General features: G+C 31.3%; 1 protein-coding gene across 3 annotated transcripts in view; it reads right to left on the bottom strand.

Moving 5' to 3' along the window:
• The window catches only part of KMT2E (lysine methyltransferase 2E (inactive)), a 78,319-nt gene that overhangs the window by 20,789 nt on the left and 40,773 nt on the right, over positions 1–16,757 (bottom strand). For all 3 annotated transcript variants that reach the window (XM_072965187.1, XM_072965188.1, XM_015234526.3), the window contains 7 exons: positions 13,491–13,549; positions 12,376–12,548; positions 9,100–9,138; positions 5,372–5,602; positions 5,125–5,255; positions 3,969–4,086; positions 2,867–2,976 (listed from right to left, as the gene is read on the bottom strand). In XM_072965187.1, the coding sequence (XP_072821288.1) occupies positions 2,867–2,976; positions 3,969–4,086; positions 5,125–5,255; positions 5,372–5,602; positions 9,100–9,138; positions 12,376–12,548; positions 13,491–13,549 (861 nt within the window). The remainder of the gene's footprint in view (positions 1–2,866; positions 2,977–3,968; positions 4,087–5,124; positions 5,256–5,371; positions 5,603–9,099; positions 9,139–12,375; positions 12,549–13,490; positions 13,550–16,757) is intronic.

Here is a 16,757-nt window from a genome sequence, read left to right as displayed (position 1 = left end):
TTTGAGCTGCAACTCCACAAAACTACAACTCTTACTTTCCATTTATTTGGTAGCTATGACAAAAGAATTTTTATTTTCTCATAAAAATAATGTAATAATTAGAAATTGATTTCTGACCAGAAATTGGGCCCTCAATCATTAGGATAACTAGTAATGGTTTATAGAAGGAAAAAACCCAGTAAATTAAAACTTAGTCTTTTTAAAGTAAAATGATACCATGGCTTACATTAAGGCAAAAACCACATTTACCTCAAAGTGTTATAAAGTATATATACAGAATATGATGAAATACTCTAAATATGACCTAAATAAAAAATACTGTACCTAGGTACAATAAATACCAAATCTTACAGTTCAAGGAATGATTTCAATAACCACGCTTCTTTAAAAAGCTACCCTGAAAAAATTCAGTTAGGCTTCTTTTTGCCTTTTTTAAGTATTCCCTCTTTCAAAGGAAAGCTTAAAAAATAATTGCACTCTCTCTCATCTTCACAGAAGTGATAATTATTACTCGCATTTTACAGATCAGATTAAAGCTCAGAGGGTCAGTATCTTGTCCAAAGCTACAAAGTTAGTAAGTGGTAGGGATGACATTCAAATACAGGTCTGAGTCCAAAAGCCCATACGTTTCATCTCTTCAGTATTTCTTAACACTCTCCCTGCTTTATGTCTACCACCAAGATTTGTTCATCTCTAGGATACAACCTAGAGGCCCAAACTGGAGTTAAACAATAATAGAAGCCTCCCACTTTGCATGTTTTGAGTAGTGTAATGTCTTTCCACAATAAAAAATAAGTTACTTTTCCAAGTTTCCAATACTCCTACTCATTAATTTTCAACACTGGTAGAGAGATATAAGTCAAACTGCCTAATTCTATGAGTCAGGGGAAGAACTCAAACATCATCTACCCCCAACCTCTCCAAATCACGTATAAATAGAAACTTGCTGGAAACGTCACAGATATTTTCATTGATTTTAGGGTAACAGAACTGCAAATAATAATGATGGCAACAGCTAATGTTTATTAAGCACTTACTTTGTGCCAGGAACTGTTTTAAACCCTTTACATGCGTTAACTTCCTGAATCTTTAAAACATTCCTATTAGGTATCAGTATTCTCCTATTAGACATGAGGTGATAAGGAACAGAAAGATAAAGAAATCGGTCCAAGGTTACATACTAAGTGACCAAGCTAGGATTTGAAAACAGAGTCAGATTATAAAAAGGTTATATTTTTAACCACTAAGGGAAATAGTGTCTCAAAGCAATGCGCAAAAAGCCATTATGCCAAATTTTCCACCTGCGGAGGAGAAAGGAATCACTTTAGTTATCAGGATATATCTGACTCCAACAATCAAGCAGAGATGCATACTGAAGGAAGAGGATTTCAATGAGAGAAAACATAATGGACATTAAAATTTTCTGCATCTAAAATGGAAACTATACAAAAATTTAAAACTAAAATACAGAATGTAGGAAGAAATGAAGTGAAATGCTTATAACCTTAAAAGAGTAGGATATATAAAGAAGTACCCCGGCCACATCAGTTAGAAAAAGACTACCCAGGAAAAAAATGGACAGATGATTAGGCAATTCATAAGGGAGGAACTCCAAATGACAAATGAATATATAAAAGGATCCTTGGGATCATAAAATAATCAAGGGAAATGGTAATTACAAATATAAAAAGATACTACTGTACATGAATTAACATCAATTTTTAAAGTCGTACAATAAAGAAGTGCAGCAAGGAAGTATTGCTGTGAGAGTAGAAACTGGTCATTTATCTACATTTGGTAAAAACTGAAGCTGTGCACAGTCTACAACTTGGCAATTCCACTCCTAGGTCCTTATCATGGAGAGAAAATGTATACACACAGGATTTTTTGTAAATCTAAAAGTACACTAATAGTGGAATTGATAAATGCCATCAGCAGTGAAAAGAAATGAACTAGAGCTCCACATAACAACAGAACTAAAACTCACAAAAGTAATGAATGAGAAAATATGAATGCAAAATAATAAAGATTATAATTTACATAAAATTTTAAAATATACAAAATAGTAGACACTAGGGACATCTACAGAGTAAAAATATTAAACTCATCAAATTAAAGAAGGGCAGTTATCTCTCATAAAAGAGGGAAGAGACACAACATTGTAAAATGACTATAACTCAATAAAAAAAATGTTTAAAAAAAAGAGGGACGAGAGATACAATCTGGCTGCTAAACACGGGCTTCAATGTTAAGTTTCATTTCTTAATATGGGAAGTAGGCACATGGCTTTTATGTATTATTACTTTTATTTTTTACATTACATTTTTAAAAATTTAAATTGAAGTTTCTATACTCAGAATTAACTTTTCCCCCCTAGTGTTTCAGAACAATATATTGTTCTCAGAGTCCCCTTGCAGACTCTCAAATGAACCCCTTCAATTTATACTGCAAGAGAAATTTGGCATAATTTCTTTTCTTTTGAGGAGCAAAAGTGAACTCATTCATATTGATTAACCAAATTAACTGAATGACTAAATTGTATGTCCAACCTAATATACAAGAAAGAAAGGAAGGAAAAAATTTTCACATAAACAAGGTTAATTTTGTATTGCTGAATTAGGATTACTAATTATAATACTACAACCATTTACATTACAATAATAATTAAGAAAAGTCTGGAAAAGAACTACGCAATAATGCTGTAATGGAAGCTGATACCAAAATGCTTGTTTCCAATTACTTTTAATTGCCAAATGATAAATAAAAATAAAAACCTATAAAAGTAATGACAATCCCTAAATTTTTATGAGGACATTAAAGAATTATTTCACAATAACAGATATCATATTTACAGACTTGAACTTACCAATTCCCATAGTCAAAATCAAAAGCAATAGTAATTTCAGTTCCCTTTGGAATACTTTGTATAGAATAAATGTAAAGATGTATGGTTCCATCTTCAATTTCATGCCTCACCTGTTAAAAGAATAATTTTCTATTTCCATAAAAATTTTCTTATTTCTAGAAATTATTTACCTTAAAACATCTCATCCTGCAGTTTTGAAGACTATTATTTTCAAAGTAATTCACAAATACAACATGGAAAACATGATGTTAATAATAAGACATGTAACATAAATCAGTGTTTATCAACTGGAAAGGAGGTACATCAATGCAAGCAATGATGCAGGCTCTAGTAGCATCAAAAAGAAAATATTGTATTTCTTCAGTTCTATAATGCATATTTTTTCACCTTTTAACATCTCTGAAACTGGGAGTTTTACAAGTGAGAGCATCTTTGATTTGATGAGATGCAATAGTGGTACAGTTAACACAATACTTTTCTATGATAGACACTGTTCTAGGTACTTTACATATATTAGCTCCTTTAGTCCATGTAACACGTTTTTACAGATAAAACTGAAGCACAGACAAGGTTACAAAGCTAGTCAAAGAGAAGACATGAATCTGTAAGTCTGCCTTCAAAATCTACATTTTATATAACTATAAAACATTTTGGCATTGTAAAAAGAACAAAGCCAGAAATATTATTTTATGTGCCACTTTTAAAACACAATTTTAACCATAATAAAGATTTTTTTTAATTTAAACCGCACAATTTTATTAAAAAAAACTTGTAGTGGCACATATAAAATCCAACTTAGCTTTCAGTTTTGTCATCTACTTCAATCAAATCACAGCATATATTTAACTCATTAAGTAGAGCTTCCAGAATAAACAGAAGTCAAATATCTTCTCTCACAAAGAATATCATAGTATCTTCAATGTACAAAGTAATTTAAGACCTCACAGACAGTACCACCTAAATTTTCACAATGGAAGGATGCTGGGCAGTATAAAAATGCATCAACAGCTAAAAAGTGTTTTAGGCCACCAGATTTTTGTGCTTAATACTGAGTCTACACACCCTCTACCCCTGCCTCCCAAAAAGATTTCTATAAGCTTACCTCTGCATTGGGTGTACAAGAACGCCTGATGAACCGAGCCTCATTCCCAAAAGTCCTTGCATCAACACACATTTCTAGCCCATGAAATTTAGAATAGAATAAAACAAAAGGGTATGGTCTACAAAAAAAAAAAAAACATTAGAAACTATTAACATTTTGAAATTAGTAATTTTCTAAAAGACTCATTGTAAGTAGGGAGGCCAAGATTTGAAAATAGGAAGTCTGAAACCAGAACCTGTTCTTACCCACCAGTTAATGCTAATATTTTTTTACCTGCTCCTATAACCTTGTCCAAATCAAAGGTAATTAGCTGAAGGTGGGAATTCAAATTTAAAATAAAAAGGGGGTGACTACTCTTTACATAAGGATTCATAATAGGATGCTCCTAAAGTTCCTCTTAGTACATTTAAGTGCTTGATTTAGAGCTGTTTCAGATCAAATCTGCTACATAAAAGGGAGATATTCTTGTATATCTTTCATATCTTAAGTAAAAACTCAAGTTATAACAATAAAAATATTTTTAATAATTACAGCATATAGGCTAAGAATGCTATTTCCCTAGAGATACAAACATATTTCTAGACCTCAGGGAAGCACAGGTTAGTTAACACAGATTACATCAATTCCCACCGACCTCCCCCCTCCCCAAATCTCAACCGATAGAAGAGGTTTCCAAAGCCCTTCCAGCACCAAGAACGTAAGAGTTCAAAGTGGTGGCAGTAATGTAAGACCAAATCTAACATCCTCTAATAAAAGCAGAGGTTGTGCCTGTGGTCATCAACAGTCTTTTCAGGATCTAGCGATTATAACAAATGAGGAAAGGTCCTGGATGGAAAGGTTTTTTATCATCTCAGGTTTTTCATTAAACCTATATTGCTGCAGTTTACCTTTGAAATAGATTGTTTTAGGAGTGCCAGCAAGATAGAGATGGTTAAGAGACTAAGGTATATCTTCATTTCTTATGTTGTTATATTTTATTATAGTTCAAAAGTTATTTTTCAAGTTCAACCACACTAGAGTTTTAAATACTAAAATGATCACTTAGAAAACAAAATACATATAAACATAGGATCATTAAATATTTAGCATTCAAACATAGCAAAAAATTCAATACTTAACTATAGGAAACGAACATGAGAAAAATCAATGAATATACCTCTTAAAGAAATACCCATTTGCTTCAAACTGTTCTCTTAGCATAAACTTCCCTCTGTATTCAATGATAAGTGCATCAGGAGGTAAATCTTTTGCAGATTTCAGGATTTTCTTATTTTTGTGTATATGGCTCTAAAATCAGAGAAACGTTGAGAATAATTAAACCAGACTGCTTTCAGTCTAACTGCTTAGGACATACAATAGAAAAGGTTTTTGTTTTATCATTTTTTGGCAAATGATACATTTACCTCTACAGGAGGTTTGAAGAGCAAATTGTTGGTATTCAAATCTGATTTATTTATCTCTTTTTTGTCATTTCCGTTGCCTAGTCTCAGAGCTATTCTTTGTGCCTCCCTTTGAACTCCCTCACTGTATTGGTTATTATTTGCCTCTTCATATCGATCCATCCATGCTTTGATTTTTGTCTCCCATCCAAAATTTGAACCATCAGATGAAGGATCAATCTCTGGAGCTGAGCCCTAAAATCACAGCAAACTAAGCATTAATATGTGGACTTGAAGTATTTATTATTCACATACACGCACACGTAATATGACTGTCTATATAAAAGAACATAATGTAAATGAGAAATAATGATAGGCTTTCTAGGTTGGTCTTAGTTTAAAAAAAAAGAAAAGAAAAAAAAAGAGCACAAATGAGCAGCCAACTACATTCTGCATGCCAGACAGTCAAGAGTTGGAAAACTGAAGGGAGCGGAGTTAAGTTGAATAGAAGAAATTTAAGCTTCAATGTCACTACTGTAGCCAATGGAGGCTATCAATAAAATTGCAAATATCCAAAACTTTGGAGTCATTGTCAGCTAATGGTTAAGAAAATGCATATGTAATTTTTTTGAGACTGCCAACATCTAGTCTGTACTTACAGTTCTATTTAACCAGAATAAATTTGCAATTATTATGTAAATTACACATACAGCATATTAAGTATGAGCTTATTTTCTGATATAACTTTTCTTTAATATTTTATAACAAAAATATACTTTGACATCTTAATTTTGTATAATTCCAAGATACATAATCAACTGTCCACATGATAAATTTGACATGAGAATAAAATGTCTCATAGAATGTAAACAAGGACCTTCAAGCTTAAGTGCTTGCTCCTCCTCTATACACCCTATTAAAACCTGTAAGATAAGACTGCTAAATCTCAAGCAATGAAAAGTTACAACCTCTCAGTATGTTTTACAAACAAAAAAGGAACCCTTTTCTCATTGGAATGCAATTTATAGAAAGGCATAATCACCACACATTTAAAAAATTTATGAATGCCTGGACTCCCACATTTTTTATTTGCAATCTTAGGATGAAAATCAATTAATGCAAATAACAAAACATACTGTATCTTAACAGCATCATTCACATTTATAACAGATTTAAAATCACAGATTTCATGGAGATCCTTATATGTGCTATTAGATGTGTACATGGGTACAGGAACACTTGCTAAAATTCACCATATGGATAGTTTCATATAAGTAACATTTATTACAAAAAGTATTGTTTTCTACAATGTAACAAACTATAGTAAGTTGCTCAACTATTTCATAGGGGTAGGTTTATTTCAGCAATTGTTATTTTATGGACTTACATATTCTACATTATAATGACCACTTGATAAAGAATAGACTTTTACACAAATAGGAGACACTATTTTTTGGTCTTTATTTTTATTTTCAGAGTTTTCTATAGTAAATATGACTTAGATAATACAAAAATGTTTTTTTAAATACTGTATACAGACACACAGGTTACAAGCACTCTTTTGCACTCTTTATTCCTTTCATTCATTCATTCATTCATTCATTCATTTATTATATTGATGTATAGTTGAATTTACAATATTAGTTTCAGACATACAACATAGTGATTCAAAAATTTCAAAGATTAAACTTTATTTAAAGTTATTATAAAATATTGGCTATATTCCCTGTGCTGTACAATATATACTTGTAGCTTATTTATTCTATACCCGTAGTTTGTACATCTTAATCTCCTAGCCCTATCTTGCCACCTGCACCCAACTGGTAACCACAGGTTCTCTCTGTGAGTCTGCTTCTGTTTTGTTATATTCATTCATTTTATTTTACTTATTTATGTATTTTTCAGATGCCAATGTCTCTTTTATTCCTGTTAGAATGCGAGTTATATGTCTCCACGGCCGGCGGTTAATATGATAATCTGTTTCCAGCAGAGTTGCCGATGGTCTTTTTTTTTTTTTATTGAAGTATAGTCAGTTTACAATGTTGTGTTAATTTCTGATGTATAGCATAGTGATTCAGTTATACATACATATATATTCCTTTTCATATTCTTTTTCATTATAGGCTATTACAAGATACTAAATGTTTTATTCTTTAAATTCCATGTAAGTGATAATATACAATATCTGTCTTTCTCTTATGAGACACTACATATTAAGGTTTTCCTAAGCTTTATTATAGAAATCTATTGTTTTTCATTTTTCTTTCTTCTTTGCTACCTTCCTCTCCCCAAAAAAATCCTCTACTAATTTGGTGTATATCTTCTATATCTTTTCTATTATCTCTTGGACTTTTAAATCCTACAGAATTACTTATTTGAACTGTAATGATCTTAAAGAGACATCTTCAAGTTAAGGAAAAGATTTTCAAAAATGCATAAAGCATTCTTAGTTTTACTTCTTTAGTCACTTTGTTATGTAATAAATGAAAATATTTCAATTAATTAAAAGATGCTCCTTCCTCTTTAAACCTGCTATTCAGATTGGAAAGAACAAAAATCACTGGAGTATCAATAGTTTCAACAGTTTAATAAAAAATCTTTTTCAGATCTCTTTATTTTGTGTCAGAGAAATCCCATAAATAGAAGTTTAACATAGTAGGTATGAAGTCCTCAACTGTAACATATAAAAACATTTTATGAAACTTTGGACTTGCAGTATGCTGAGTAACATCATGTATTAACATTCTTAAGAAAGAGTTACAAAACTTTGCAAAAATAATCATTGCACAGCTGTTTAATGATGTTTTCCAGAAAGGTGGAGTAAGTAATAATTATTATGTTTTGTATCACAGAGACAACAGATGTATTGTAATGTGCTCCCTCATCCTATTTTAGTATCTGGCAACTCAAGAAACTCATTGTATTTACTATCTAACCTAGAAAACTATAGTAACACTGTACACCTAACCTCTGTCATCCAACACAAACCTATCTTTTAGTGGGAGGCAGAGATGGGGAGCCTTGCTTCTCTCAGCAATCTTGGCATCTACAAAATCGAGGATGTATTCCAATTAACTCAAGGTGTAAGTGACTAGTCTGTACTTACATGGTGGATCCATGTTGACTCAACAGTATTTTTAAAAAATTATTTTTATTTTGTTTCGTTTTGTTTTGTTTTGTTTGGCAGGGGAGGTAATTAGGTTTATCTTTTCCTTCCTTCCTTCCTTCCTTTATTCCTTTAATGGAGGTACTGGGGGTTGAACCCAAGACCTTGTTCATGCTAAGCATGTACTCTACCACTGAGCTGTATTGTTCCCACCACATTATTTTTAAATAGTATTTTATAAATTACTGACTGGACTAAATAACTAGAATCACAACTATGCAAATAAGTAAAATTTCAAATTCCAAATGTGATTTTGCATTCATATGTCTAGTATCCTAATACAAAGTGGTACTGGAGACATGGAATATAAGGATAACTAAAATTCAGATTACCCAAAATTTTAATATTAGAAATTACTTATATATCTCCTCCTTTTGTTTAATGTTTTAACAGTGTTAATAAACTCCAAGAGTGGTATATTAACCCAATTGAAATTCTCTATAGCCTCACTTTGAGTAAAGATAACAAGGAATGAAATGACACACAATGAAGAGGGCATAAAGGAAAGATTATAGACAAGCAACTACTAAGTAAGCTCTTGAAAAACTGACAATTGATAACAAGGCCTTAAATTTTGTATGTTTACCTTGACTCTTGATGATTTCCTAGATCCTTCACGAAAGGCCTGAAATAGAACCATGGAATTGAGTTAGGTTTTTAAAAACTGGATATAATTAATATTTAAAATGAGTTCACTCAAGCTTTTTATTGAAGGCATATAAATAACAAGAAATTTGGTAATAACCACTATATCCAGAACTAAGGAAATGTTGAAGTAAAGTTATCTACTAGAATACTGTACTATCATTAAAAATAGAATACAGACTATGTAAGAACATGAAAATATGTATAAGGTACAATGCTAAGAACATTTATAAATTTTCTGTGTGCTCAATATTACAATCATGGAAAAATACTTGTTAAAAGTTGGAAGAGTATTAAAAATATTACAGCAGTTTTGTTCAAGTCATGAGATAAGTCAAATAATAAGCATTTGTGGTAAACAGAGTTGTGCTTACTCAATAAATATTTAATGGGAGCTCTCTAATCTGCTGGGTCCTAAAGCAGTATTTACAACATTTTAATTCCTAGCCTCCTCACTACCCAACTTCCAAAAGTGTAAACTATTTGGAGAGACTAACAAACATAAACCTAGAATAAGCAATATAGATCCAAATATATTTAAGTGCCAAATATGTATGCAGACTGTATGTTGCAAGAGAGTAAGTTTTATTTAAAAACAGACAGACAGACAAACAAAGCAGCAGCAGCAAAGAACCTTCATGTAAAAAAACATGGAAAAAGAGCCAGATGGACCCTGGAGAATGGATATATTCAGACAGGTGGACAACTGAAAGGAATACAATTCTGGTACAAAAGAAATATGAAAGAAGGCATGAAATAAGAGTCACATTTAAGGAAAAACTAATCTACCACACTTGTACCTATTGAAAATAGTATGACATAAGACTGTCTAAAAAAATGTAAAATTAGGTCATGGAAGCCTTATTTTCAAGTCAGATTTTAAGATTCTGACTTAAATACTGTATGTTCTTCACTATGATGGAATCATAGGAATCCATGAAACACTTCTGAGCAGAGAACAATGCTTATAGAAACTGTCATAACCAAATGCAGAATGGGTTGAAGAGAAAAGAGGATAAAGTTAGAGAAATTAAAGGAGATATTACTGCACTGCTATGAGGTAATGAGGCCATAGACTGGGTTTACAGAATAAAAAAGGAAAAAAATAACAATATATTGAAGACAGACTTCCACCCACCCCCAAAATCAATAGTGCTTTTGACAATAAATCTGAATGTCAAAGACTAAAGACGACTTTAAAAGATTTTTAAACATGGATAATGGCTGTGCTGTTCAAACGAAGGAAGGATATGTAATGTGGTGAAAGAAGATACAAGTCTGGTTTACAGAGGAATCACTGGAAGAAAAATGGAAATGAACATTCATAGGCAATATGTGCTGACAATGGTTTTATGAACTAAAAAATTAGAATCAAGTTTAAAAAATTATTTTCAAGTAAAATTAGAAAATACTACTTAAAAAAACCCTAACATATGGGTCATAATATACAATCCATGTCTTTTAACATTTGATTCTGCATTATTAATAGTGTTAACACTTCATGTCAAAGTCCTGAATTGCTGAAACACCAACACCACCTTAATAGGGTTTTATGAATATTTAAAACTGCCATCTGTCCAGAATGTCTACTGTTAACTCTATTCACTTTTTTAACAGTTAGCCATAAAAACAAGCTGAATAAAAAGCAAAACTGTATATATTCTTTTGCTATATATTTTTATTACATGTTACCCCCAAATAATAAAAAAAAACTAAACAGTAAAGTGAAATAGATGTTTTATACCCAGTTCCTGGATTTTTTTTCCTAATCCTTATCAAGTATTACCAACTTGGGAGAAAAATATCTTTTTAAATATACAGCAATATTCTGAAATAAATGTGATGCAATCCAAGACAGAATTGATTCATTTCAACTAGCCAAAAATTATTCCAGCCAGAGAAAATGCAAAATCTATGCTTTATTCAAAAAATAGATTTGTTAAACTAAATGACCTAAAAACAGGACTATATAAGGGTAACTTTTCCAAGTAACTATTATACAATAAACAAAGAGGAAAACATAATTTGGAAGCAATAGATGAAAAAGGTTGAGTCAATACCTATATGTGAGTTCCTAAACTGTAAAAGGCATTTAATAGACATACTAAAGCATAGACAGTCTCTTTCTCTGTGTACGTTACAATCTGAAACAAAGAAAAGTAACAACGAAATAAGGCAAAATGTGGTTAATGCTACAATAAAAGATTCAAGTGCCATAATGAAATGCAAAGAAAGATGATCATATTCAGCAGGAGAAAAGCAAATTATATGGAAAAAGTAGTGCTTGAGATGGGCATAAAGTATAGCAGGAGTGAGTACAGAAGATAAAGATGGAGAAGAGAATAGTCTAAATAATAAAGGGAAAATCATAAGTAAAGGTAACATATCCACAAAGTATAGGTGAAATTTCATAACAGTGAACTGTCCAGATTGAATAAAATACAGGTAGAAGAGTAGCAAAACTGGAGAAACATACATGTGAGGACTGCTTGAATCACGACTTACTTTACACAGGGAGGTAAAATTAGAAAATGAAAAATGTATTTAAAAGTATATCCTGCCTATTAAATAATCAAATAATATCATGAAGAATTACCTAAAAAATAAAAGCTTTTGGGGGAACCCTCATTTTTTATCTAGGTATAATTTCACTCTATAACAGTTATATAGTCAATGTGAAAAGTATTTTTTACTTTATATGACAAATACCTTCATTAGCAATTGTAACAAACTGAATGAAAAAGTGGTTTATAGTTTTCTGTCAGCATTATCCTGGTGATAATCTATTACAAAAAATTAAGTGAAAAAAATCTACATGGTAATAAGAATTCAACAAATGTGGAGCCTTATTAAAATGATTAAATATGATTCAGAGATTTACAATTATAAAACAACCATTCACAATCATTTTATGCTCCTCTACCTCTTTATAAGCTATTAGAAATTTAGAACTGTTATTTGTTTTCTAAAACAGCAATCTTTTCTTACTTTAGCTTTTGCATTTCTATGACTAGTCTCCTTAGTGATGATTTCAAAGCCGTTTGCAAACATTTTTCTGTATTTCATTTCAATCTTCAAAACACATTAAAATTTTTAAGAGTTTAATTAAGCTTAGATCTTGCCACCTTTTCTAGCTACTATCCATTACTCTTCCTGCCTTTCCTATGCAACTCCCACCACTTCCTATCTATTCATCCTCAAAACAGGAAAAACTTACTTTTTTATATTTTGAAATGTTTTGCTCTTTCTCTCCACTTTTTTTCCTTCTTTTATCATTAACCTTGGAAACTCTTGAAGCAGTTAAAGTAATCGATGTTGGGGTATGCTGAAATGCAGTATATAATTCCACAGGAACCTCATCACCACTCTCAGTTGCACTGGTATCACCATCTTCAAAGACAAAATAAAAATTATTGCACAAGTAATACTTCTATTTCAAACCATAAAACAGCAATTCACATAACAAACTATTATATCCCCATCTTTCAGAAGAATAAAAATTTTTTTTCATTTCCTCATTCACCTCATACATAGTTAAGATAGATTTAAATGCAAACTACAAATGTCATTTCTCATACATTAAATTAGAAAGGATATAAAAGTCTGACAACACACTTAGGTCATGTGACTGTGGGAAACAGACACTTGCAAACATTTCCAGTGGAACCCAAAATTCCTATAAAGGGGAATTTAGTCATATCTAGAAAAATTCTATAGGTCCTTACCCTTCACCCAGCAATCCTATTTCTAGGGATCTATCCAAAGATAAAGTGGTAAAAGTACAGAAAACCTTATCTAAGAGGGTTTCATTGAACTTACAATTTGTAATAACAAAAACAGAACAAAACAAAAATAACGGAACAACTCAAATGTCCATCAAATAGCAACAGTTCAATAAATTGATTATTCAAATTCAGCTATAATGGTATCAACATGTTTTAAGCCAAAGTGAAAGCTGTAGCATATATTACACTTCTAAACCCTCTTTATAAAAATGAAATAAATACTATTCCACATAATCAATTAATGGATCATCATCTTTGTGCAGAACAAACATTTTATTCTTTAAAACAATAGGTTATCTATATGCAGGAAAACATGGATGATTTAAATTTTTTATTTGTTTTCCTCTAGTCTCCATATTTCCTAAAATAAATACATTATTCTATAAAATCTATAAAAAAGAATATTTAAAAATCTATACCTGAGACTGTAAATTATATATACAATTAGTGTTCGTCAGTAAGTAGTTTACGTCTGACTAAAAATATTAGGGCCACTTATTCTCTCAATCATACTGCAGTTAATTTACTATAGATACTTTTCACCCACCTGACATATTTTCCCTTTTCCGGCGTTGTAGGAGCACCGCCCTTTCTTTATCCAAACTCCTACATTAAAACATTAACATGATTATTTATCAAACTTTCAAAAGTTCGGCTATAAAGCAGATCTATTTTAAATACGATAAACTTTAAAATTTCTTTAATGTTCTTACTGAAAAACAAACAGTATAAAATATACGTACTATTCCTTGCCTTACGGTTTAGATGTGGTCTAGCATAATTAGCAGTAGATTCCAGTTAAGTGACTCTATTGTACTCTGCTAAGAAATTAATATTTTACTTAGGAAATAAGTACTCTTTTATTTATTTTTTTTTTGCAAACAATATTTAAAGCAAAAAGTCTGGGAAAAAATGTTTCTGTAATTAAAACCAAAAATTCAGTTTCTTAAAATAAATGTACTATTAGATTCTATTTGCATCATTGCCATTTGCCTAAAACTTTTTCCATTTTTGAAATAATAAACACGAAATAGTTAGCAAGTAATGTTATTTCATTATTCTCCCCTAGCCTCCACTCATTAACTACATGATCCCTAGTAATTGTTATTTAACTTGCCCCTGCCCCTACAATGTGTTCAATGTCTAAATTTATTAGTCTAAAGGTCAAATAATTAGATACTTTTCTTAGATGGGAGAATAAAGGCTGTAGACTGAAATGCCTATTACTGAGTAATAGACTTTCCTTAATGTACAGTAGGACATGAAACTATCCTAGCATCACTGATAATTATTCCAGTTATCACAGAATGATATGCAGGTATCATTCAAGTGACTGCCGTCCCCCCTAAAGGACAGTTTTTAACCAACTCTCACTGAATTCAACAACAGGTATTTATCCTATCAAAAAGGACCTGGCAAAAGGCTAGTAAGTATTATAAAGGGAAACAAAAATAACATAGAAAAACCTCACTCATAATAAAAGAATGCAAAGTATAACACTGACTACCATTTCTCAGTTACTTAAACTGGCAAAAAACCAAGTCTGTCAAACTATTGTGAGGCTAGGGAAAAACAGACATGCTTATCCATTACTGGTGGAAATTCAAAATTGTACAGCTCCTACTGGAGGGGAATTTAGCAATATCTGACAAAATTTTACATACACATTTACCTCTTTACTGAACAGTATCACTTATATTTCCAATTACAAAAGACTAGAAACAACTCAAATGTCCACTCAAAAGGTTCATTAAACATGAAAAAGACAGAGCATCTTAAAGCTGTAGAAAGAAATGGGTAAATCTCTATATGCTACTATGAAGTGATCTTCAGCATATATTTTTAAGAGACAAAAAGAAAGTGGCAAAAACTCCATGTAATATACTACTGCTTACCTAAGTAAGGAAGGGAATGCAAATACATACGTGCATATCTGTTTTTAGTGAGAAAATAAACAATGGAAGGAATAATCAATTTTCAAAAAATGGTTACTTCTGGAGTTGAAGGAACATGGGTGACAGAAGTTAGATTTATCTGAATACACCTTATTTTAAATACTTGACTTCAGAACAACAGGACTACTTCTTACATAATTAAACAAGCATATATTATAAAAATGAAATATAAAAAGCAATCTTTAAAAATAAAAAAAACTGGGTTACTCATTCATTTCTGGTAGGAATGTAAAATGGTACAACTACTCTGCAAAATAATTTGACAATTTCTTATAAAACTAAACATGTAACTACCATATGACCAAGCAATTGCACTCTTGGGCATTTATCCCAGAGAAAACAAAACTTAGGTTACATCAAGACTTGTATACAAATGTAAACAGCAGCTTTATTTGTAATAGCCAAAAAGTGGAAATGACCCAAATGACCATCAATGGATGAATGGTTAAACAAACTCTGGTACATATATACCACAGAACACTACTTAGTAAAGAAAAGAACAAGGTACTAATATATGCCACAAATTGGCTGGCTTTCCAGGGAATTACGCTAAATAAAAAAAGCCAGTTCCAAAAGGTCATATATTGTGTGATTCCATTTATATAACATCCTTGGAAAGACAAAATTATTGAAATGGAGTATAGATTAATGGCTGTGGGTCAGGGATTGGAGGAGTAGCAGGTGGGAGATGGGGGTGGCTATAAAAGGCAACATAAGGGATCCTTGTGATTGAAATGCTTTGTCTTGGCTATATCAATGTCAATATCCTGGCTGTGATATTGTATTCAGTTTTGAAAGATGTTACCACTGAGGGAAACTGCGTAAAGGATACACAGGATCTCTGTATTTTTTAACAATTGCATGTGAATCTACATTATTTCACAAAGTTCAATTAAAAAATAAAAAATAAAACCTAAGCCAGAAGTGTGTACCCAGTTGGTGTTACAACCACAGAGTGGAACTCTTTAAGGAACTTTAAACACAATAAATAAACTGTACATCCCTTGCGGAAAATACCCTACGGGAAAAAAAGTTCTAAACTATTTTACATAATCATATTGCTGGTGCTAGTGTTAGTATTGTTACTCTGAGACTTATATTCTTCTATGGGATTATGTAATTGAGTAAATTATGTGATATTCTAATTAACACTATTATTTGTGTTGTTGAAAACTAGGAAAAAAGGAGGTACAGAGAGAATAAAGAAACAGTTAAACACCTTATACAGCTGACCCTTGAACAATGTGGGGGTTAGGGGTGCTGAAATGCAGAGTGTGTAGTACTGTGGCATTTACTGTTGAGAAAAATCTGTGTATAAGTGGACTCACACACTTCAAACCCATGTTGTTCAAGGGTCAACTGTATCCCTAAACTTGGATTTCAAAATTGTAGAATAGATAAACAAGATTACACTGTATAGCACAGGGAAATAAACACAAAATGTTATGATAAATCACAGAGAAAAAAATGTGACAATGAGTGTGTATATGTCCATGAATGACTGAAAAATTGTGCTGAACACTGGAATTTGACACAACATTGTAAAATGATTATAAATCAATAAAAAAATGTTAAAAAAACTGTATCCCTAAACTTAAACTGCTATTATCAGTATAAACTCATGTATTTTATTTTAGAAATAAATAAAAATAACTCAGACTAGTTTTGTCTACTAAAAAGACCTAGGAACAGTGAGTAATATACTAGGAAGGAGCACGAATAGCTCTCAGATTCTGACACTGAAAACCAATTCTGAGTTTGGGGCACAAAAGTATAAAAGCTCAAGACATCTTGTCATACCAGACAGCACAAAGCTATTAAGTATGACCAAAAATGCGGCAAAATTTGAACATAAAAAT

Source organism: Vicugna pacos, chromosome 7, assembly GCF_048564905.1.
Source record: "Vicugna pacos chromosome 7, VicPac4, whole genome shotgun sequence".
Classification (NCBI taxonomy): Eukaryota; Metazoa; Chordata; class Mammalia; order Artiodactyla; family Camelidae; genus Vicugna; species Vicugna pacos.
The sequence above is the reverse complement of the archived record's forward strand: the minus strand, read 5'-3'. Positions and strand labels throughout refer to the sequence as shown.